Genomic DNA, 23,256 nt, shown 5'->3' on the forward strand with positions numbered 1-23,256 from the left:
AGCATACTGGTAATGAGGTTTTACGTTGTTAAAAGATGTCTGTGTGTGTGTTTAATGATGTTTGTAGATTGTGATTGAACATGGTTTTGGGCCACGGATGGTGGTAGCCTGTCTTGAATAATTATGCCATTAGTAGTGAACATGAAATGATTGTGGTAGCCTGTCTTTTATTGATCTTTAATAAAAATGAACTCCATGCCTTGACACCTGTGTTGTTCCTTCACTTTTCAAGCGTAAGGAACCTGTTTGTGCTGGCCCAAGTTCCCCTAGGCTTGAGGCCGATAACAATTGGGGGCTCGTCCGGGATTCTTGCCGTTTAGGAGCCAGTTCTGAGGAAGATGGCGACATCCGAGCCACGGCAGGTACTCCAATGGAAAATCCATAAGACGCTACTGCAGCTGAATGCAAGTCAGCTGTATCAGCTAGCTGTAACTTTGGACAATGAAGACGATGCTGAACTTTCGAAACTCTCTGAACTGGACCTGTTTTATCACATTTCGGATTACATGACAGGACCTAAAAGATGAAGGCATGTCCCGGCTACTCCATATGCAGGACACCATAAATGAAATGATCGCCATTTGTCCACCTGTACATTCAAGATCATCCTCACCTACAAACATTCCGTTACCTTCAGTCCACACCACATGCAATGAAAATACAGGCAGTCAGACACCACAAACGCATATTGACTCTGTAAACACGGGTGTTGTTAAGACACATACTGATCAGGTGGTCAGAATCACGGATGTAACAGCTCTCTTGCCTCGTAGAGAATTTAAAATCCAGGGTGGACAAATTTCAGATTCTGGGTCAGAAATATCATACACCCATATTGGTAAACAAATTGATTAGGCCATTGAAAACGGGATCACAGAGTCTGAGATTGTACGAGCTGTATTGAGGGTAACCAAAGGAGGTCTTTAAAGAGTACCTTACAAACAAAGATAACTTCACTGTAACTGAGCTGAAGAAGGTTCTTAGGACTCGCATTCGGGATAAAAGTAGTAGAGTTGTTCCAGGAACTGAGTAATACCAAACAGCAAGACAGGGAAACCACTCAACAGTTAGTGTATAGAATAATGGCCCTTAGGGAACGGGTACTGCTTGTAGCAGAACAGAATGATATCGACTTTAATTATGACAAGAAATTAGTGCAGGGGGCTTTCTTGCACACACATTACCAGGGTTTAAGTGAAAAGGATAACAACATCCGGGAAGTGCGTATCATCAGGGATTTGTGGATGAGGGGTCACAACACTGCACTGCTTTCAGCACGCCATGGGGGCTTTATGAATGGATCAGGCTTCCATTTGGGTTAAGTAGTTGCCCAGCTGTGTTCCAGAGGTGCATGGAGTCCGTTCTTGAGGGTCTACGAGATGATAATTGCTCTCCGTACCTTGATGATGTACTTTGCATCCTACGCCCCATCGTATCATAGATGTTAGAACACAGCCTGGCTCATCTCACTCAATGAGTCAACCACACAGTGATCAGTCAGCATTAAGGCCTTTAGCAGCAGGGTTTCAGCCCCCTGTTCCACCAGTTAATCAGCTGGAGCAACCTGCACAAGTTCAGGGAGTGCCAGAAGACTTTGAAAATGTCTGTGATGACCTTGAGGGTGTGGAGCTAGTGCAAGAGCAGTAAGAGCTCATGCAGAGAAGATCTGAACGCACAGTGAGACCAAGAGAAATGCTCACATATCAAAGCCTGGGTCAACCGTCATACCAACCTGTAGTCCACGCAGTAACGTATCACCCCCCTTTCCAGAATGACCTGTTGCCATACTCCTCGTATCTTGTGTGGCAGCCTCATTGGAGACCAGTTTTGTGGGGCTATTAGCACTGGGGAGTAGTTGCAAATAATCAAGATGTCAGGAGACCTCCTCTAAAAGTGGGGAAGACTGTAGCGGGCTATCCTCAGTGCCGCATGCCCATACACACAAACACACATACATGCATGCACCCTATCTTGCTTGGTTCACTCCAGTCCACTAGAGACAGTGAGATGTCATTGGATGCACTCTGCAAGGCAGGGAAGGATAAAAGAAGGAATTGGGGAGCTTTGGTTTGAACTCCATGCCTGTTGTTCCTTCACTTTTCAAGGTAATATAACCTTTTCTTGGGGGGTTTGAACTGCTGCAAATGAATGTGTATGATCTAAAACAAGCATACTGGTAATGAGGTGTTACGTTGTTAAAAGATGTCTGTGTGTGTGTGTGTTTAATGATGTTTGTAGATTGTGATTGAACATGTTTTTGGGCCACGGATGGTGGTAGCCTGTCTTGAATAATTATGCCATTGGTAGTGAACATGAAATGATTGTGGTAGCCTGTCTTTTATTGATCTTTAATAAAAATGAACTCCATGCCTTGACACCTGTGTTGTTCCTTCACTTTTCAAGCGTAAAGAACTAAATCAAATGTATTTGTATAGCCCTTTTTACACGCAAGCATGTCAGAGAGGGACCCCCTCCTCCCTGTTTGTGCTGGCCCAAGTTCCCCTAGGCTTGAGGGCGGTAACAATTGCATGGCTGCTTAATCTGTAACGCGTAATGATTTCTTGTTCACTCAACTGAAAAAGTGTGATCCTTGTGGCAAAAATCCTTTCAGCTCGTCTCCTTGGCCTATGTCTTCCTTTTGCTTGGATTACTGCTGCCATTTCACCAGGAGGCATATGCGAAGAAACCCGTAACCCGGGTTACACCTGCTTTTAAGAGGCGCATAATTTTCACCGCAAAATAGACGTACTTTCACAGGCGTTTTTATGCAGAATACATAATTAGGCGCGCTTTACGCATCCTCTCCCATCTCTTTGTGGAAAACTACCACTTTCCCCTTGACCCGCACCTGAATGCATATGCATGACACGGAAAAGCGCAATTTGCCATTTTCAGTTCCCAGTCCCAGTCTGCGCTTTTACCTAGCACGTTGCGAAACAAATACGCCTGAAGTGGGCGCAAAGCCCACAGTGTCCAGACCCAGACAGGGGTCCAGACAAGGATGCAGGAGGTAGCCTACCTTGACCAGGTCAGTGTAGCCGGTCTCCTGGGGTGTCCACCAGGGCTGTGCCCGCAGGCCCTTCACGTTGTACAAGGACCTCTGCCACACCGACGCAAAGTGACCCCTCTGATGGCCCCGCTCATACCACTCATAGGCCTGGAGGACAGACAACACAGTTACAGAGGGAGAGAGTGTGTGTGTGTGTGTGTGTGTGTGTGTGTAACTTACGCTGTTGTCTCCCACTCTCTGCAGGGCATCTCCTAGGTGGAAGTAGAACCTTCCATCGTCTGTTCCTGGGTCACCTGACTCCAGTCCCTCCTGGTCAGCACAGAGCATGGGTTAGGAGTATAAGTGTGTGTGTGTGTGTGTGTGTGTGTATGTGTCTCACCCTCAGGTATGGGATGCTCTCTGCTATTTTGTTCTCTGACTTGAGGATGAAGCCGTAGTGAACCTTCGCAAACCCATCGTCAGGGGCAACAGCCAACACCTACCAGGAGAGGGCAAGAACACAACCATCAAACATTCTACAGCATCAGAATCTAGCACTCATCCTCCACATCAGGACCTAGCATGCATCCTCCCCTTCAGGAACACTCATACTCCACATCAGGACCTAGCATGCATCCTCCCCTTCAGGAACACTCATCCTCCACATCAGGACCTAGCATGCATCCTCCCCTTCAGGATCACTCATCCTCCACATCAGGACCTATGCGAACAGCTTTATTCTGGATCTATTTGTGGGCGACTGATAGTGGATTTCTAAAACTGATACAGATTCTTAGGTGAGAGGAAAATCTGCCTAATAACTTATTAAACTTATGAATTGGCTGATATATATATGTATATATACACATCTGCGATGTAGAGGCCATATAATTAATTGGTACAGCATTGTCAGGTTCAGTCAAAGTCCCTCCCTGAATGAACAACGAGCACAAGGCACTAATTACCTAATGTACTCTCAAAGGTTGCAGACAAAGTTTAGTCAGGCAGGCTCTGCTCCCTGATTCACTTGTGACAACAAACTGCATGAGGTTGATTAAGTCCTTTTACTATGCCTTTGTCCCCTTACGACAAACCTGAAGAAAATTATAGGTGTTCATGTGGCCGAATAGCTGATTAATTCACGACAGCCTTTACTAAATAATCGGCCAGCCGATAAATCAGTCAACCTCTAATGTTCATACTGTATTTATTTGAGGGCGGCGTTTAATCGAAGAAATACGGTATGTGAAGTATGTTAATACTTGATCCTGTATTTCTAATGTAAGTAACTAAGCTAGAACAGCAGTGTGCCAGTCCCAGAGGTCCTCCAGGCAGGGTACTGGTCTGAAGGCTGCTGGGGCAGCACAGGGAGATCTGAACACAGACCTCCTCATAGACCCTCCGGGCGCTGTGGTTGTCCCCCAGCAGCAGGTGAGACACCCCCAGGTCATTCTTCAGGCTCAAATCCTCAGGAAAGATCTGCACCAGCTTCTCCAGGGTGGCCAGAGCTCCTCGCATTCGACCTGTGGATGGGAAACACCCTTCATCTTCATATGACCTAGGACAGGATATGACCTTCACATGACTAAGGACAAGGGATGCCCTTTATATGCCCAAGAACCGGGGATGACCTTCACATCACCTAGGATAGGGGATGACCTTTACACAGAATGACCTTGGATAGGATGGCATTTGACCTTTATACAGTATGTAATAGGATAGGAGAGGCTATGACAAGTACAGTTAGGTCCATAAGTATTTGGACATTGACACCATTTTCATCATTTTGGCTCTGTATACCACCACAATGGATTTGAAATGAAACAATCAAGATGTGCTTTAAGTGCAGACTTTCAGCTTTAATTTCAGGGTATTTACATCCAAATCAGGTGAACGGTGTAGGAATTACAACACATTTTATATGTGGCCCCCCCCTTTTTAAGGGACCAAAAATAATTGGACAAACTAACATAATCATAAATCTAATTGTCACATTTAATACTTTGACTGCAAATCATTTGCAGTCAATGACAGCCTGAAGTCTGGAACCCATCACCAGACGCTGGGTTTCGTCCCTGGTGATGCTCTGCCAGGCCTCTACTGCAACTGTCTTCAGTTCCTGCTTGTTCTTGGGGCATTTTCCCTTCGGTTTTGTCTTTAGCAAGTGAAATGCATGCTCAATTGGATTTAGGTCAGGTGATTGACTTGGCCATTGCAGAACATTCCACTTCTTTGCCTTAAAAAACTCTTTGGTTGCTTTCGCAGTATGCTTCGGGTCATTGTCCATCTGCACTGTGAAGCGCCGTCCTATGAGTTCTGAAGCATTTGGCTGAATCTGAGCAGATAATATTGCCCGAAACACTTCAGAATTCATCCTACTGCTTTTGTCAGCAGTCACATCATCGATAAATACAAGGGAACCAGTTCCATTGGCAGCCATACATGCCCACGCCATAACACTACCTCCACCATGCTTCACTGATGAGGTGGTATGCTTTGGATCATGAGCAGTTCCTTCCCTTCTCCATACTCTTCTCTTCCCATCATTCTGGTACAAGTTGATCTTGGTCTCATCTGTCCATAGGATGTTGTTCCAGAACTGTACAGGCTCTTTTGGATGTTTTTTGGCAAACTCTAATCTGGTCTTCCTGTTTTTGAGACTCACCAATGGTTTACATCTTGTGGTGAACCCCCTGTATTTACTCTGGTGAAGTCTTCTCTTAATTGTTGACTTTGACACAGATACGCCTACCTCCTGGAGAGTGTTCTTGATCTGGCCAACTGTTGTGAAGGGGTTTTTCTTCACCAGGGAAAGAATTCTTCTGTCATCCACCACAGTTGTTTTCCGTGGTCTTCCGGGTCTTTTGGTGTTGCTGAGCTCACCAGTGCGTTCTTTCTTTTTAAGAATGTACCAAACAGTTGATTTGGCCACACCTAATGTTTTTGCTATCTCTCTGATAGGTTTGTTTTGATTTTTCAGCCTAACGATGGCTTGCTTCACTGATGGTGACAGCTCTTTGGACTTCATATTGAGAGTTGACAGCAACAGATTCCAAACACAAATACCATACTTGAAATGAACTCTAGACCTTTTATCTGCTCCTTGTCAATGAAATAATGAACTCCCTTTATGAGGGAATAACATACACCTGGCCATGGAACAGCTGAGCGGCCAATTGTCCAATTACTTTTGGTCCCTTAAAAAGGGGGGGGCCACATATAAAATGTATTGTAATTCCTACACCGTTCACCTGATTTGGATGTAAATACCCTGAAATTAAAGCTGAAAGTCTGCACTTAAAGCACATCTTGATTGTTTCATTTCAAATCCATTGTGGTGGTATACAGAGCCAAAATAATGAAAATTGTGTCAATGTCCAAATACTTATGGACCTAACTGTATATGAGCAAGGATAGGAAGAGATATGACCCCTCTATGACCCAGGACAGGGGATGGCCTTAATCCAGCCTGTTACCTAGGAACTGCTGTCTCTCAGCACGCCTCTTGAGCGAGGCTCTGATGAGGTCTGGTGTGGCGCTGGGCAGTTCTGACGCCTCCCGGTACGTGTTGATGGCCTTCTGGAGCATCTCATTACTGCGCTGCTTCTCAGCCATATCATCCTCGGCCTGGGACACGGACACACATACACTACCGTTACCCTAGTACATCCCTCGGTGTGTGGCCGAGGCTTGGACTCAGACAGGTGTGTACCTGAGCTTTCCCATAGCGACACCTGGGGCTGTGAGGGTACTGTTGGACTAGGGCCTCAAACGCCCTGACGGCCTCTTCTGCAATACCCTGGAGCAACACACAAACAATCACTGATAGTCCAATATCTACAGTACCAACACAGAAACAGTGTATTTCTGTAGTAGGGAACATTTATTTAGTCATACCCCCAGACAAGAATACCTTTTTCCGTAGCTTGTCTGCTGCCTCGATCTCTGCCTTGATGGTTTTATCAAACTTGTTCAGCAGTTTGGGCTTCTTCTTCTTAACTGATGGGAGGACACACTCTGTTAGGTGCACACGGTGAGCTAAATCAAGACCTAGTCAACACCGAGTGAATGCCTTGAAGTATCTGATGGACTCGAACCTTTGTCTATCAGCTTCTCCTCTGGCTGCTCAGAAATACTTCCTGTGAGGTAACAGAGGAGACAACAGAGTGAGAACCGAGTGGAGCAGACTACTCTACCTGTGCTTCACACTGTCAACCACCAGAGGGAACACTGGGGGTTCTGACTGGGCTGCACTCCAGCTATGGAAAAGTCAACAATAACAAGTTCTACTAATCCATGTAGCCTGAGAGTCAGTGGGAGTTGGTGACCCTGTGGTGTCCTTAAACGAGGAAGCTGTAGGAAAGACAGAGGTCCTGAAGGAGCCAGGACATGCACAGCTACGGTCTTTGTGTGTGACAGCTGTACATACACACCACAGGCAACACTTCAGCATAGCTGTCAACAGCACGTGGACTGAGTGCTGTCTCCATACTGTCACACAGGCTACGGAGGTCAGGGGATATAAAAGTAGCACTGTGAGATGTGGCTCACCTGTTGATTCTGTGGCTGCAGGTTCAGCCTGGGGTTCTGCTGCTGGCTCCTGTTCTCCCTGGAGCTGGGCTTCAGAAGATGGCTCTGTGTGTGGTTCTGGTTCAGACACTGGTTCATAGTTTGAATGGTAGAGATAGAAACATTGGCATGGAGACACCTCTGACCAGCAAGATAATGAGTTCATATGAGTATGTGAGGGAGTCACCTGGTTTTTGAATATACTGTGATCCTGACTGGTCGTCATATGGCCCAGACTCCTCTAGAAACAGACAGATATGTTTGACACTGACCTTCGGGAGCAGAAACACTTCTACCTTACACCACACTCACCTAGTGTCTCCTGTGGCTGGGACTCCTCCACCAGCACTGAAACATACAAGTTGACAGTTAGTGAAGCCTGGGATTATTGGGAGAGTAAGATTTAGAGTTCTGAAGACAAAGATATTACACTGTATCAGACTCTCACCTCCTTTGGTGTCAATAGTGTTCAGCTTGTCTTCTACAGAAGGAAGGAGACAGACATTCAATAGAGCTGAACCACATACCTTCAGGAAATGGACTGAACAAAGCAGTGATGTGTTCCTGACTGAAGTGGTGTGTGTGTGTGTTGTGATAATGACCGTCCAACCAACCAACCATCCATCAATCCATCCATCCATTGTGACACCCCCAGTGAGGGAGGAGGAGAGACCAAGGGGAGGCAGAGGATAAACCTGGGGAAGGTCATTGAGGGCAACTATTTCCACCTGCAGGCAATTGGGGGCCTAATTGGATGGCCTACAAACCCCGGAGATTGTGCCAGAGAGGGAGTTGAAGGCTACAGGGCGGTAGGACAAAGCACCATGCAGCACTGCACATCTAGGAACAAACCTTTTTTTCGATCTCATTATTATTGTTTTGCTTTGCAGGAGCCCTGGCAATAGGTATAAGAGCGGCTATTCTCTTCCCCGACTCAGCCCGGACTGGGAAGCACATTTAGTTTTTTGGGGATTTGGTAGCTTTAACATTGTGTTTTTTTTGTGAAAATAAAATTATTTTTTAATTCTGTTTTGAAAATCTGCCTCCTGGAATTTGTCGTCCTACCCTGGGCATGCCATACCATCAATCCATCCATCCACCAAACCCTCCATCTAATCATGCATCGATCCATTTAACTACCCATCAATCCATCCATCTATCCCCTTAACCATCGATTCATGCATCTATTTAACCACCCATCTAGGTGTCCATCTATCCATTTAAATTACCATCCATTCATATGGTGGTACTGACTGTAGAGGTGTGTTTGTATGTACAGACTATAGTGTGTGTGTGACATTAAGTACTGACCATAGGGGTGTTCATCTAGAACAGAATGTTTACTGCTGTCATCTGAGGAGAGACAGAGGTGAGGTGACATCCATCCATCTAATCATCCTTTCATCCAACCATCCATCTTTCCACTTAATCATCCATGTAACGATCCACCCAACCACCAATCCATCCAGCTATCCATCCAGCAATCCATTCACCTAACCACCCATCTATCTAACCATCCATCCACCCACCCACCAAACCCTCCATCCATCTAACTAACTAACCCTCCATCCACCTATCTAATTAACCATCCATCTCACCATCCACCCACCAAACCCTCCATCCATCTAACTAACTAACTAACCATCCATCTAACCATCCATCAATCTATTCAACCATCCATCCACCTAACTATCCATCCATTTAACAATCATCCATTCATCCATCCATCCATTTAATCATCCATCCATTCACCCACCCACCCAACCATCCATCTATTCAACCATCCATCCACCTAACCATTAATTGATCCGTATAGTGAACACAGACCTGGGACAAACTCTTCCTCAGATGGTGGAGGCAGTGGCACAGCAGCTGGAATGACATGACAGACAAGATGAGACAGAGAGAAAGACAGACATGACAATACAGATGGAGAGAGAAATGAGAGAGACAGACAAGATGAGACAGGCAAACAGACAGAGACACTTGATGAGACAGACATGAAGCGACAGACTGACATGAAGAGACAGACTGACATGAAGAGACAGACTGGCATGAATAGACAGACATCCAGAGAGACAGTAACAGACAGAGTTATAGACAAGAGTAAGACAGAGACAGGCCCACAGGAAAACAGAGACTACAAGCTGAGGTCTACCTCCATTCTGTGTACAACATGAAGCAGCTGAAATAAACAAACCTTGGATTTCAGATTCCAACTTCATCTGAGATTCATCCACTGTTGTAAGCAAAGACATTCCCAAGTGTTAGAGGACACCCAAATGGACAAACAGAAAGATAGGTAGACTCACCATCATCATCCTCCACTTTGAGACCAGGGACATCATCTGAAAAGGTATTAAAACCCAGTCAGGAACCATAACCATGTGACTAGAAGGAAATGTTCTCGACAGGTCTCCTAGAGTTCTACTCACCCTGGACAGCCACATTATTGGTCCCTGCCTTGGGCTCCTCCCCATGGCTTGTTTCTGTCTCTTCTGAGGACAACAGAGTACCACTAAAGCACAAGTCTCACTTCAGAAACAGTTTAACAGCTTACCTCATGAGCTAGCTTTACAGACTTGGCTATGCTAAGTCAGGTTAGGCAAAGGCTAGCACAATGTTAGCTAGCATGTTCTCCTCAGTACCACTCCTGCCTTGAGCTAGCTCCAGACTAGGCCATGCTAAATCAGGTTAGACAAGGATAGCAGAATGTTAGCTGGCATGTTCTCCTCAGTACCACTCTTGCTTTATCTCCCAGGTAAGATCTGGAGCATCATTATACAACAATGTTATATGACCCTGAGTACAGGGGCTTATAGGTGCAACTTAGTGTGTATGTGACCCATCTGCTGTCTCACCTGGCTGTTGCTGGGGGTCTGCAGGCTGGACCACGGACACAGGCCTCCGTTTTAGCCCTGCAGCCACAGCACAGACATGTTTACACACACACACACACACACACACTCTATCAAGACTGGTCAGTTTTCTGACATTAACAAAAAATACAAAAAGTACAGTAGTTTCACAAGAGTAACTACAGTACTTTTTGTCATTCCTCAGGGCAAGATATTATGGATGTTAGTCAAATTAACAACAGAGTAGAGTACAAGTTAGAGTGCAGTAGCGTACAGAGTGAAATACTGTATTATTATACAGGGCCGGTCCTTCACTATAGGCGACATAGCTGCCTAGGGTGGCATGAAAAGAGGGGCGGCATTTTCCGAAGTGCATCATATAATTAACCCTCCCGCACAAAGGACGCCAACCGCGCCACGTCATATGTCCGTGTTGTGGTGCACCGATTTGCGCTCCTGGGGGGGGGGGGGGGGGGGGGGGGTGTCCATTGACAAGCGTTAACTTCCTTGAAGGCGGGTACTCTGTTGAAGTTTAAAACTATTGGATCTGCCCAGAGCCACTCTGATCTACCATAACCAATCGCTAGCGTTCGCCTTAGCCAACTCCTTCACCACGGAGCTAGCTGCCGTAGCTGGAAAATCAAACTTTTCCCGAACCCCGTGGGGAGGAGGGCCACAACATCACAACATCATGACCACCAACAAACAAAAACCCCCATACAACAACAAGACCACCACCTCTCCTGTGCGTGATAAATCTTACCTAGGGTGCCAAATGTGCTGGGACCGGTACTGAGAGTATATTAGAATAGTAGAGTACAGGTTATGTAGTAGAGTACATATTATAGTAGGGCTACAACTAACGATTATTTTAATAATCAATTAATCTGTCGATTCTTTTTTCGATTAATCGATGATTTGGATAAAAAAACAAAAAAGCATTAATTTCCAACCCTTTATTCAAAAACAGAACTGACAATTTTGAAAATGTTATTAATATTAGCGTGGATTTAATGCTATTTTCCAAGATGATCAATTTATTTGAGTTTTGTTTAAAACTTTATTGAAAATTGAAAGGTTGTGGAAGTAGGCCAGACTTTATTAGAATAATCTGGTGTATATTTAATATTTTTTGACACGATTTTGAAAAAAGTTAAGATTTGACACTTATTTGAAAAAGTAAAGGCTGTGGAAGTATACCAGACATTGTTAAGATACTCTGGTGTCTGAGGTTTTATATTCCTAAAAATATTATAAAAGTCTACATTTTTCAAAATGGTATGGGTTGTTTTCACCCGGTCCCTAACGCGATGCTGCACAGTAGCGTCTTCCGAATGTGAGACGAATGTCGAATATGAAACTAACTTCACCTCGGTCAATTAACACACTGTTTCGGTGTATTTAGTGTGAAATGCTCACACACCTTGGATGACTTGGGTCGTACTGATTTGTCTGCCTCCGCCATGTGTTTCAGAACAACGTTACTCAACGTCTCTCTGATGGCCTTTCCTCTGCCTCCGCTCCGCGCTCAACGAAACTTTTTTTTTTTAATACTCAAACATCTCCGCGACATATTGAGTGTCGTAATAATCGCGCGACACAACGAATCGATAATGAAATTCGTTGCCAACGCTTTTAATAATCGATTTTAATCGATTCGTTGTTGCAGCCCTATATTATAGTGCAGTACAGGACAGATTATAGTGTAGTAGAGGACATATTATAGAGAGTAGTAAAGTACAGGTTATAGTGAAGTAGAGGAAAGATTATAGAGAGCAGTAGAGTACAGATTATAGTGTTGTTGAGTACAGATTATCGCAGTAGAGTACAGATTATAGTGTTGTTGAGTACAGATTATCGCAGTAGAGTACAGATTATAGTGTAGTAGAGGACAGATTATATTGAGTAGTAGAGTACAGGTTATAGTGTTGTTGAGTAAAGATTATCGCACACTAGAGTACAGGTTATAGTGTAGTAGAGAACAGATTACAGTGAAGTATTGAGTGTAGAAGAAAACAGATGATTGTATAGTAGAGTACAGAATAGAGTGCAGTAGAGTACAGATTAGAGTGTAGAAAAATACAGATTATAGTAGAGTACACATTTGTGTCTTGGCGTTGATCAGGAAGGAGAAAAAGGAGACAGTGAGCTAGTTGATCTAAATGTTTACTAGAAATTAAGATGCAGTCACAAAAAAACAACAGCAGCATGAGTTATACTGGTTTACAGTTGGTGGTAGCTCTGCCTAGTGGATTCAAATTGAAGATGCTGCAGTCTGGCAATAGCCTTCAGTGTTTCAGATAAAGTTCTTAACATCTGACAATACAACAATTTTCATTTAAAAAGGTGATACCAAAAAATAAATAATGATCAACAAGACATGAAAAGCATGTGAGATGATCTGAGTTTGATAACTGGCTTTAACCCTTGTGCTGCCTTCGGGTCACATGACCCAAAGGTTCATAACGAACCATCGTTGTGTTTACCCAGTTTTACCCAATACAAAAACAAATAAAAATAATTTTCTATTTGTAACCAACGGTTAAAAGAAAATGCTTCACTTTGTTTTTGTATGAGGTAAATTTGTCGCAATACGACGGTGGGTCACACGGCTGATGGGTCAGAATGACCCGAAGATAACACAAGGGTTAAACAATACTTTCCACATTCTGAGGGAACATCCCTTAAATGTTCATGAATCCTTGCAGATTAACTAGATATTATTAGATATTATCTGATATCAAGTCTCTTTTTTATCACTAACACAAACAAGCTTTTAATATAATATTTTCAATCTGACTAAATCATGCACTTCCATCTGCTCTGCCAGACACAAGGGACTGGAGGGAGCTTCCTGAACCAGATGTGCTCCTCCCAGCCACACACACACCAGGACATGATGACTAGGAAACAACCCAGAACTGACATGTCTCTTAGCTAATACTTGGCCAGACGGATGCTGGAAAGACCAATCAATAGTTCAGAGTTTAGCACCATTTGTCACATCGTCACCCTGGTCCAGAGGTGTCATTTCTTATTGGCCTTGGTGTTTTTCTGAGGTTTGAGGAGGTCTCGCACGGACACACCCTCACCTAGACGTCTCTCCTTAGTGGGCCCACTATCTCCTCCATCCTTGTTGGACCTCTCCTCTTCCTCCTCCTCCCCCCCTCCCCCAGACCTCTTAGCATGTGTTCCTTTAGGCTTCTTCTGAGGATCCTCTTCATTCTGCTTCTCCTCCGGCTTCATCTTCCTCTCCTCTCTCACTACTTTTTCCACCTCCACCATTTTCTCCTCTGCCTTTTCTTTGCTAGTGGCCTCCTTTCCAGTCTTCTCCTTAGTCTGCTGTTCTGCCTGCACCTTTACCATCTCCTTTACCATCCGCTCTCTCTCCATCCTTTCTTTCTCTATGGCTGCTCTCTCTTTTTCTGCCCCTTCTTTAGCAGCCCGTTCTTTCTCCAGTCTCTCTTTCACAGCCTTCTCCTTAGCGACTCTCTCCCTCTCCTCTTTTTCCTTAAATGCTCTCTCTTTGGCTACTCTCTCTTTTGCTGCTTGCTCTTTGGCCAAGCTCTCTTTCTCCAGGCGCTCCCTCTCTTTCTCTAAACGCTCTTTTTCTTTCTTTAACTTTTCTTTTTCTAATTGGTTTCTCCCCAATTGTTCCTTTTCTTCATTGATGCCCTTCTCTCTCTCCAAGTTTTGCTTGGCCGCTCGCTCTTTCTCTAGTCTTTCTTTCTCTGCCTTTTCTCTTGCCAGTGTCTCCTCCAGTTTCTCCTTCTCTGCCTTCACCTTTGCTAGTTTCTCGTTCTCAAGTCTCTCATTCTCTGCCTTCACCTTTGCTAGTTTCTCATTCTCTAGTCTCTCCTCTGCCTTTTCCTTTGCTAGTCTCTCTTTCTCCGCTTTCTTCTCTTGTCTCTCCTTCTCAGCCTTCTCCTTCTCCAGTCTCTCCTTCTCTGCCTTCACCTTTGCTAGTGTCTCCTTCTGCAGTCTCTCCTTCTCGGCCTTCTCCAGTCTTTCCTTCTCTGCCTTCTCTTTTGCTAGTCTCTCCTTCTCTAGTCTCTCTTTCTCTTGTTTCTCCTTCTCCAGTCTCTCAATCTCCAGTCTCTCTTTTTCTGCCTGCTCTTTTGCTAGTCTCTCCTTCTCTAGTCTCTCTTTCTCTTGTTTCTCCTTCTCCAGTCTCTCTTTCTCCAGTCTCTCAATCTCCAGTCTCTCTTTTTCTGCCTGCTCTTTTGCTAGTCTCTCCTTTTTCAGTCTCTCCTTTTCTTGTCTTTCTTTCTCATCTTTCTCTTTTGCTAGTCTCTCCTCTTGTCTTTCTTTCTCTGCCTTCTCCTTCTCTAGTCTCTCCTCTAGTCTCTCCTTCTCCAGTCTCTCCTTTGTCTTCTTCTCTAGTCTATCCTTCTCTTGTCTTTCCTTCTCTGCCTTCTCTAGTCTCTCCTTCTCCAGTCTCTCCTTCTCGGCGTTCTTCTCCAGTCTCTCTTTTTCTGCCTGCTCTTTTGCTAGTCTCTCCTTTTTCAGTCTCTCCTTTTCTTGTCTTTCTTTCTCATCCTTCTCTTTTGCTAGTCTCTCCTTCTCTTGTCTTTCTTTCTCTGCCTTCTCCTTCTCTAGTCTCTCCTTCTGTAGTCTCTCCTTCTCTGTCTTCTCTAGTCTATCCTTCTCTTGTCTTTCCTTCTCTGCCTTCTCCTTCTCTAGTCTCTCCTTCTCCAGTCTCTCCTTCTCTGCCTTCTTCTCTAGTCTCTCCTTCTCCAGTGTCTCTTTTTTGAGCTTCTCTTTCTCTCTTCTCTCCTGCTGCTCCTTTTCATCTCTAAGCTTGGCCTCCTGGGCCTTCAGTGCAGCCTCCAGCCTCTTCTGCTCCAGCCTTTTCTCCTCAGCCTCCAGGGCCAGCTGCCTTTTCTCCTCCTCCCTGGCCATCACCTTCCTCACCTCCGCCAGGGCCATGTTGGCTATCTTCTTAGCTTCAATCTTCTCGTGGATCATCCTGAGCTGCTCCTTCAGGGCGGCCTTCAGCTTCCTGCCCAGGTGCTTGGTGGGTAGCTCTGGTGCAGTAAGCCCTGGGGGCGGAGGCTGGATTTAACATGTGACTTGCACGCCACTGCAGTACGCCATCGACATGCCCACATGCTTCTGCAAAACGATACTCCAGCTTCCAACTGAGCCGTCCTTCAGCTAGCATCTAACCTGAACAGCAGCATTCAGATAGCAAACAGACAATCATCCATAACTACATTCTGTCCATGCATGAGACCACTCAGGTTCAGTTTGGTTATCTCACACAGCAGCAGAGCCACAAACTGGACCAGGGGCACACATAGGAGAGGTCAATAAGATGTGACATCATGACCATGAGATCTAGTGAGGACACCAGCCCTTGTAAGGACAGGGGTGGTTCTATGAACTCTCCCTGTGGGATTCACATAGCTAGAAACCACACACAAGCCTGGTCAGTCCTATTATATGTCATACTGTCACTCTTTCAGGCATTCCTACCACATACCTCCACACAGGTAAAAAATCCCAGTACCTTTGGATTTGTTCTTTATAGAAACAACTTCTCCAGGGCCCTGATCTGCTAGGAGGAAGAACAGTGTTGTAACACAGCTTCTGGTGAGGGGTAAAGTTAGTACGGTCAGTACCACCACTCACACACAGGAGGCTTTGGCTTAGCGAACCTCTCCATGTTTTTCTTATGTGGGACCTGGGTTTGAAACCCACATCCTTCTGACACAGTGTCAAGCAAATTAGCAACCTCCAGCCTGAGCTGTGTTTTGTGGTCTGGATGAGACACAGGGTTGTTAGGATGTGAAGCCACCATCCTACATGGCTGGGCCTATTACCACATCACACTACATCCCCACAAAACCAGATGCCTGAAAGAGCAACACAAACCCTGTATGTCTGGGAATCTCTCCCAGCTTTTCTTACACCCAGAGAAATCGGAAAACATGTTACACCCAGAGAACATGGTCAGGATCAGGCTCTGTCTGGGGTGTCATGCTCATCACATGCAAGTCCTGGATCCAACATACATGACGTTTCCAACCCCAGACCACCTCAATAAACACAAACATAAACACACGTGACTTTATTAAAAAAGGGACAGAACGTTCATGCTGGAAAATATGGCCAATTATACCTTTATTTTTTACTTTTTTCTTAACAGCAATCTTGTCTTCTGATCATTTAAAGAGAAAAATGCCCAGATATTAGACACAGACACATTGGACTAGACTGGAAGCTTTTCTAACAACAGAGCACGTCCTTTACTAAGGTTAGTCCACACTCAGTACCTTTCTCCAGCTTCTCTCGTTTGGCGGTAAGATGCTTTTTCTCATCTGATAAGACAGAAATACTATAGTTAGCATGTAGCCATTATCATTATTGGGCTAACATACTTACAAGTTAGCATGTAGCCTAGCATTAGGACAACAAACTTACATCCTAGTTAGCAAGGAGCCTAGCACTGGGCTAACATTAAGCTGCTACAACAATAGTAATAAGAACAGTAATAACTAGGTCTATACATAAACAGAGTCAGCTTTAAGTGCCCAGGCGATCAGTATTGTACTCTGCCGTTGAAGCCTGACGTTAGTGACAGTTCCAGACAGACATAAACATGCTGCTCTGTGTCATTAGTCAAACATTCACCATGATGCCCTCTCAATGTCTAGTTCACTAGGTCACGTTGGTCATCACAATGACAGCACTCTGAGCTCAGCCTAACACTTAAGGACTGCTATTGTGCGCTGTTTGGGACTATGGGAACAAAAAGTGTAGAAATTCTACCCCGTTGGTGACTTGCTTTATTAGTAGGATTCAGAATGAAGGCTGCTGACGTGCACATCCACAGAGTAAGACTTTTTTAGTGCCACCAGTGATGCGGGATGCAGAGCAGCAGAGACAGGGGGAGCAGGGAAGAGGCCATATTGCTGTTAATGGGATCACACACAGCAGAGGTTCCCAACTCACAGGTCTGGGGGCCAGCAACCTGCAACCTAAATACACTAACATCTACTCACTAGAAACCTGCTACTGAAATGGCTGAAATGTGAGATTCCATCACAGGTTTAATCACAGCGCTATGTGACAATCTGACAGATTAGTAATAATTTGTAAATGTGGTTGCAACGCATCTGCTAAATGAAATGAGTACATTATAATACAGTGTTATACAAGACATACAGACACAGATGTATGGAACTAAATTTCCTATAATGCATCATGCTATTATAGTCTTGCAGAATATGACCAAAGTGTCCCACGAGTCTTGTGTGAGTAAGGTCCAGGCTCCATTCTATACCAGGGCACACACATATCACAGCAGCAAGGTGCAGCGGAGGCAGGAATGACATTACACACATATCCTCCATGACAAGACCAGTCTCCTCCTCAACATCCTGCTCCAATCCTCATTGGTGGCCTCAAGGCTCTGGAGCCATGCCATTGGTTCAGTCTTTTGTCCTGCTCTACTACTGGTTCGGATTCGGAAGTCCTGCTCTGCTATTGGTTCTGAAGGTCCAGGATGACCCCAGTAAGCCCCGGGTCATCCTGAGACGTACCGCCCACCTCTGCCGCCTCCTCCCTTTCCTCTTCTTCTCCCTTCTCTACCGGCGATGTCACCACGTCAAACAGAAATGTGAAGAAGCCATAAAACCAATCGGAACCCTCTTCCGCTAAAATATCAAGCACTTCCTCTAGTGACTCAGCGCTGTCACCAGAGGAGCCCTCTCTGGCCAGGCCTGACAAGAGAGAACAGGAGGGAAGGAGTTATTTGGAGAAAAAAAGTGGGAAAAGATGGGAGGAAAGGAGGGACAGAAATGAAGAGAGCGGGCGTAGGAGGAGAGAGAAGCTTGTGTAAGTTGAAAAACAGCCAGAAAAAATAGCAAAAAATAACAGGATTCAGTTTAGTAGGAGAATTTTCAACCACTTTCAGATTCTGACAGACCTGACCCCAAACCTTCCAACAGACCCTCCAGCTCTCCTTTTGAGACCTAGGGCACCCAGCACAATTGACTTTATACACCGACGCATGTATCATTCCTATTTGCACCCGACTCACAGCGGACTTTTCCCTCCACAGACGCACTGTAAATTAAAGGTAATGATCTGTTAATCTGTAAATTAGGGAATGAATTTGCGCTCCCGGCGGCGGTTCAGCAAATAGAGGAAGCGTGTTCCGGCGCAAATGTTCCCTGGTGCTATTTTGCAGTTTCAGAAAACAATTCCGCCACAGACCAGGAAAAACGTAGTCTAAAGTCAGTGCCGCGTTATTCAGATGCTATTTTAAGGGCGCATGCTTGGACATAATGTAGCGTGTGCACAACGTGCATACACTTCATCTACACAGACGTTTAGATGAGAGCAGTTCCCATTTTTGCAAACCATACATAATTACAAGGCAAAATATTACCACAATATTACCACACGAGGGAAATCATTGTTGTGTCCATGAAGATGTGAAAAAAAGCATACATCTAGCGTACACATTTACCCAAATTATTCAGGCTAATTGCAGTAATGACGGATCAAACCTGTTTGACCAATAGTGGCAAGACACATAAGGAGGGGTTTCTCCCATCCCATCCACATGTCACTTCTCTGTCTTTTACGGCCCTGATGAGAACGACGGTCTCCTCGGCTGTGAACCGCTCCTGGCATGCGCCTGGCAAATCCGCCATTATAATAGCAATCCGCCATGGAACAAGCGCGCCTGATTTTAAAGGGAATGTGAGATGACGCTCTGATTGGTTTATAGCACGTTACACCCAAACCACACCTACGAGTGATGTAGCTACTTCAGACCAACACATTTTAGATTTGCGTCGGGCACAAGAGTCATTTATCCCGCTGGTATAATAGCAACAGCGCCCGAGTTCCGCCCACAAAGTTACTTGTGTTTCGCGTTTGATACTTGCGTTTCAGATCGTTTAAATATGGCCCCTTGTGTGTGACAGCAATGTGCCCTGGTGTTTGATTGGGTGATCAGTTAACAAGGTTAATAGTGGAGGGTGGTGCTACCAGACATTATGGGCAATGTCAGTGATGTCAGTGATGTGGAGTAAAGTGGCATGCTGCGTCAAGGTCGCCAACTCTAGAACCATGAGCAACCATGGTTAATTGTATATTTTATTTAATTCTAATTCCACTAAGTACTGCTAGTTTATGTACCCTTAATATAGATAGTCCACATATTTAAATTCTAGGTCCCTAAATGTTTATTGTATGCACAATAAACCTGCCAAAGCAAATTCCTTGTGTGTGCAAACTTTCATGGCGAATAAATCCCATTCTGATTCTGATAAAAGCTCATTAAAGCTAGGCAAAATTAAAAGCAAAACATTTCATGACTGGAAAACCCTATTAAGTAGCACTAGCAAAACTGTGGCTTTTTAACTATGCCACAGCTGGCTAAGTTAGGCCACTGCTCCTGAGCCAGCTGTAAACCAGGACAGGCATGCTTCATGATGCCACAGAGAAGTAGCTTCTAGAACAGATTGACTTGCCGAGGAGAACTTTGGCGTCCTCAACGTCAAAGTCCCCATCTCCGTCTGCGTCGTACGCCCACAGTTTACCTGAAAGAGACAGGGGCTTGTTAGCAGCTTGGTCCCGGCCCCTCAGTCTGTCATGCAGTTTGAGCAGGAGAAGGACTGGATGGCGTGGCGGTGATGTTAGAAACAGCATCAGCTGGAGAGTTCCTTATGGAGTCAAATTAGGGTCAATAATATTTTGCATCCGTAGAAATTGTTCTGTATCCGTAGAAAAAGATTTGCATCCACAGAAATAGTTTTGTATCCGTAAAAAAAGTGTTGGTCAAAAATATTTCGCATAATACAACACTTTTTACGGATGCTAATGTATTTCTACGGATGCAAAACCTTTTTACAAAAGCAAAACATTCTCTGCGGATGCGAAACATTTTCTGCGGATGCAAAACTATGTCTACGAGTGCGAAACTATGGCCGTGTCAAAATCGGGCCAAAATGTTGGCCTATCAGCACGATGCTTGTTGAGTAGCCAATCAGAATGCTGCTCACCAACCCAGTCTCATACTTCTGTGTATCTATGACTAGGGATGGGTATCGAGAACCGGTTCTTATTTAGAACCGGTTCCCAGTGAATCGATTCCTTGGAATCATCAGCCAAATTCTTTAACGATTCTGTTAACGATTCTCTGTGCCGATTCTCTGTGCCAATTTTTATAGTTTATTCAGACTGCAGCAAACATGGCAACTAGGCAGAAGAGTTCTAAAGATTGGTTGTATTTCACACGACAAAATGACAACAACGCCACTTGTAACGCTTGTAAAAAAGTCTATTTCGTCGAAGGGAGGAAATAAAACAAATATGAAAAAGCAATTGAACACACAGCATGGAATGAAGTTACTGGAACGTCATCTGTTCGATGCTTGCAGCAGCGTAGCTAACGTTCGCGCTTCATCTCTAACTACTAAGGTAGAGCTAAACTGCTCTAAAGTGATCACAACCACTTGTTACTGTGTGAAGCAATTTGCCTTTATTGTGTGTAGTCGATCAAGTTATCTTCTGTCCCGTCGTTTGAAGCATACATTTTAGCTCTAGCATTCGTCTCCCATTAGTATTGATCTTATTGATCACGTTATCGGGGGGTGTGTGTTATCAGCAAACGTTCGCGTGTCCCATTATTAAACTGAGCATATCGATTCTTAATCCATTATTAAACTTAGCATTTTAATCGTTTAACCTTTTAATAGTCCTGTTAAATGTGCCTGAAAACCCCTAAACAACATACCCAAAGTACATTGAAAGCTGTTGTTGAACCATTTGGAGTACATGCATGTAAATGGTCTCTTTCGAAAGGTGACACTTATTTATCCTGTTGTTAGGACCCCTTTAAGTCCTACTGGTGTTGAGTAATAGAAGCTTGAACACAAGGAAACTGAAAGTTTCTATCTCCGACTAGATTTAGTTTTGAAAACAAAGGCCTGAAGAGGCCTAGAGGTGGTAGGTATTAGCTCATTTCAGAGCCAGTTAAAGCCAGTTTGAGAAATTCGTTTAGAACGAGTGTGTGTGTGTGTGTGTGTGGGGGTGCAGGACGCACAGACCTAGTTGGCTGTAGAGGGGAGAATCGATAAGGAATCAAATTCGCAAATTCCTCCCATTCATTTCTATCAACAGAAAATACGTCTATATCACACGCAGAAATTCATCAACTCTTATCATTTTACGTCATCATCCAGACTCGGATTTTACGAAGATCACTAATCAATATTGACGTGTAATATTGAGATGATAGTTGTCTCGAGATATAGAGAGTTAAATCAGAATAAATAAAATAAAAATCTCCATAATGTATTCCCATAATTGCCCACTCAGGATATCTGCCAGCCCGCTGCACTTCCATAGCTGGCAAGAATCAGGCGCTGGTTCATGCAGAAGACTCTGAGACCTAGTGCGTCATGAGCATGTCGTCATATCACGGAGTCGGGGCACACCTTCCTAACAGGGCGGGATATTTAACAGGATAGACAGGATAAATTATGGAGATTTTAATTTTATTTATTCTGATTTAACTGTATAACTCGAGACAACTATCATTTGTGATATAGACACATTTTCTGTTTATGGAAATGAATGGGAGGAATTTGCGTATAAACTGCCCACAAAACAGGGATTTGGCGTATATATGGCACGCGAAATAGAAGCGTAAACCAGTGTCATAGATCAAGGAAGTATGAGACTGGGTTGGTGAGCAGCATTCTGATTGGCTACTCAACAAGTATCGTGCTGATAGGCCAACATTTTGGCCCGATTTTGACACAGCCATAGTTTCACACTCGTAGACAGTTTTGCTTCCGTGGAGAAAGTTTGGCATCTTTCCACATGTGAGCTGGGACTCCTACCTTGTAGAACCTCAGAGAAGTTCCCTCTGAACTGTCTTGCCCTGGCTGCATGCCAAGTTAACACACAAAAACACGGTATTCAAAGGTTATGGACATCCGACACTCACAGAAAAAATATATTTTCATGTCAGCACTTCATGCACATTCAAGCTTACACCCAGATCAAACTGATTGATATCAATGTGCATAGCTTATTACAACATCCTGTTTATCAGTGCAGTTTCCCACAGAATGTGATTATATTTGTGGCGGTATGCGGGGGCGGAGCCAGATGTTGTAAAAATTAGGGGCTCACCCCAAACCTATGTCCTAGTATCGGTTAGATGCAAGTATAGATAGGGACTTCAACAAATAATGCGAGCACGCACGTTGTTTTTGCATTAATTTGAGCACAAAATCGTTTTTTGAGCTTAACGTTATATAAACATTACATTGGACTCATATTGTTATATTTGCCGAATTTATTTACATTTACATTACATTTAGTCATTTAGCAGACACTCTTATCCAGAGCGACTTACAGTAAGTACAGGGACATTCCCCCAAAGCAAGTAGGTTGAAGTGCCTTGCCCAAGGACACAACGTCATTTTGCACGGCCAGGAATCAAACTGGCAACCTTTAGATTACTAGCCCGATTCCCTAACCGCTCAGCCACCTGACTTCCTATTTACCTATGAATATTATTATATTTAACTTGAATGTATCAGTTTTGGATACATTTGTGCAGAGAATTATGATACGCCTACTAACCGTTTGTAAACTTCGGAGAAAGAAACATGGATTGTGGCATTTTGCTTCCTTTGCTGGGCATTCTGAATGTTCAGAATACATATGTTTGGTTGGCTAAATATTTGTCCTCCTTTTTTAACTTTTTTTGAATGAAAATTAGGAACCGATAAGACGCGGAAACGATAATCAGAATCAGAATCGATAAAATTCAAACGATACCCAACCCTAGTTTTAAGTGTGTAA

The 23,256-nt window shown here is 44.2% G+C and overlaps 1 protein-coding gene across 12 annotated transcripts in view; it reads right to left on the reverse strand.

The window, feature by feature from the left end:
• The window catches only part of unm_hu7910 (un-named hu7910), a 36,660-nt gene that overhangs the window by 2,390 nt on the left and 11,014 nt on the right, over window positions 1-23,256 (reverse strand). For 3 of the 12 annotated variants that reach the window (XM_067251708.1, XM_067251707.1, XM_067251706.1), the window contains exons 3-8: window positions 22,284-22,328; window positions 19,908-19,976; window positions 16,695-16,739; window positions 16,541-16,579; window positions 15,902-15,973; window positions 12,567-15,458 (exon numbers count right to left, since the gene is read on the reverse strand). In XM_067251708.1, the coding sequence (XP_067107809.1) occupies window positions 13,444-15,458; window positions 15,902-15,973; window positions 16,541-16,579; window positions 16,695-16,739; window positions 19,908-19,976; window positions 22,284-22,328 (2,285 nt within the window). In that variant the 3' untranslated portion in view covers window positions 12,567-13,443. Of the gene's footprint in view, window positions 1-3,019; window positions 3,158-3,229; window positions 3,320-3,389; window positions 3,489-4,375; window positions 4,513-6,465; window positions 6,617-6,701; window positions 6,789-6,902; window positions 6,989-7,086; window positions 7,129-7,540; window positions 7,649-7,745; window positions 7,800-7,870; window positions 7,907-8,006; window positions 8,040-8,869; window positions 8,912-9,385; window positions 9,431-9,758; window positions 9,798-9,870; window positions 9,907-9,993; window positions 10,057-10,419; window positions 10,477-12,566; window positions 15,459-15,901; window positions 15,977-16,540; window positions 16,580-16,694; window positions 16,740-19,907; window positions 19,977-22,283; window positions 22,329-23,256 lie in introns of those variants that run through there. The other 9 variants (XM_067251713.1, XM_067251717.1, XM_067251715.1 and 6 more) reach the window with 9 other exon arrangements.

The sequence above is a fragment of the Osmerus mordax genome, chromosome 15 (genome assembly GCF_038355195.1).
Source record: "Osmerus mordax isolate fOsmMor3 chromosome 15, fOsmMor3.pri, whole genome shotgun sequence".
Classification (NCBI taxonomy): domain Eukaryota; kingdom Metazoa; phylum Chordata; class Actinopteri; order Osmeriformes; family Osmeridae; genus Osmerus; species Osmerus mordax.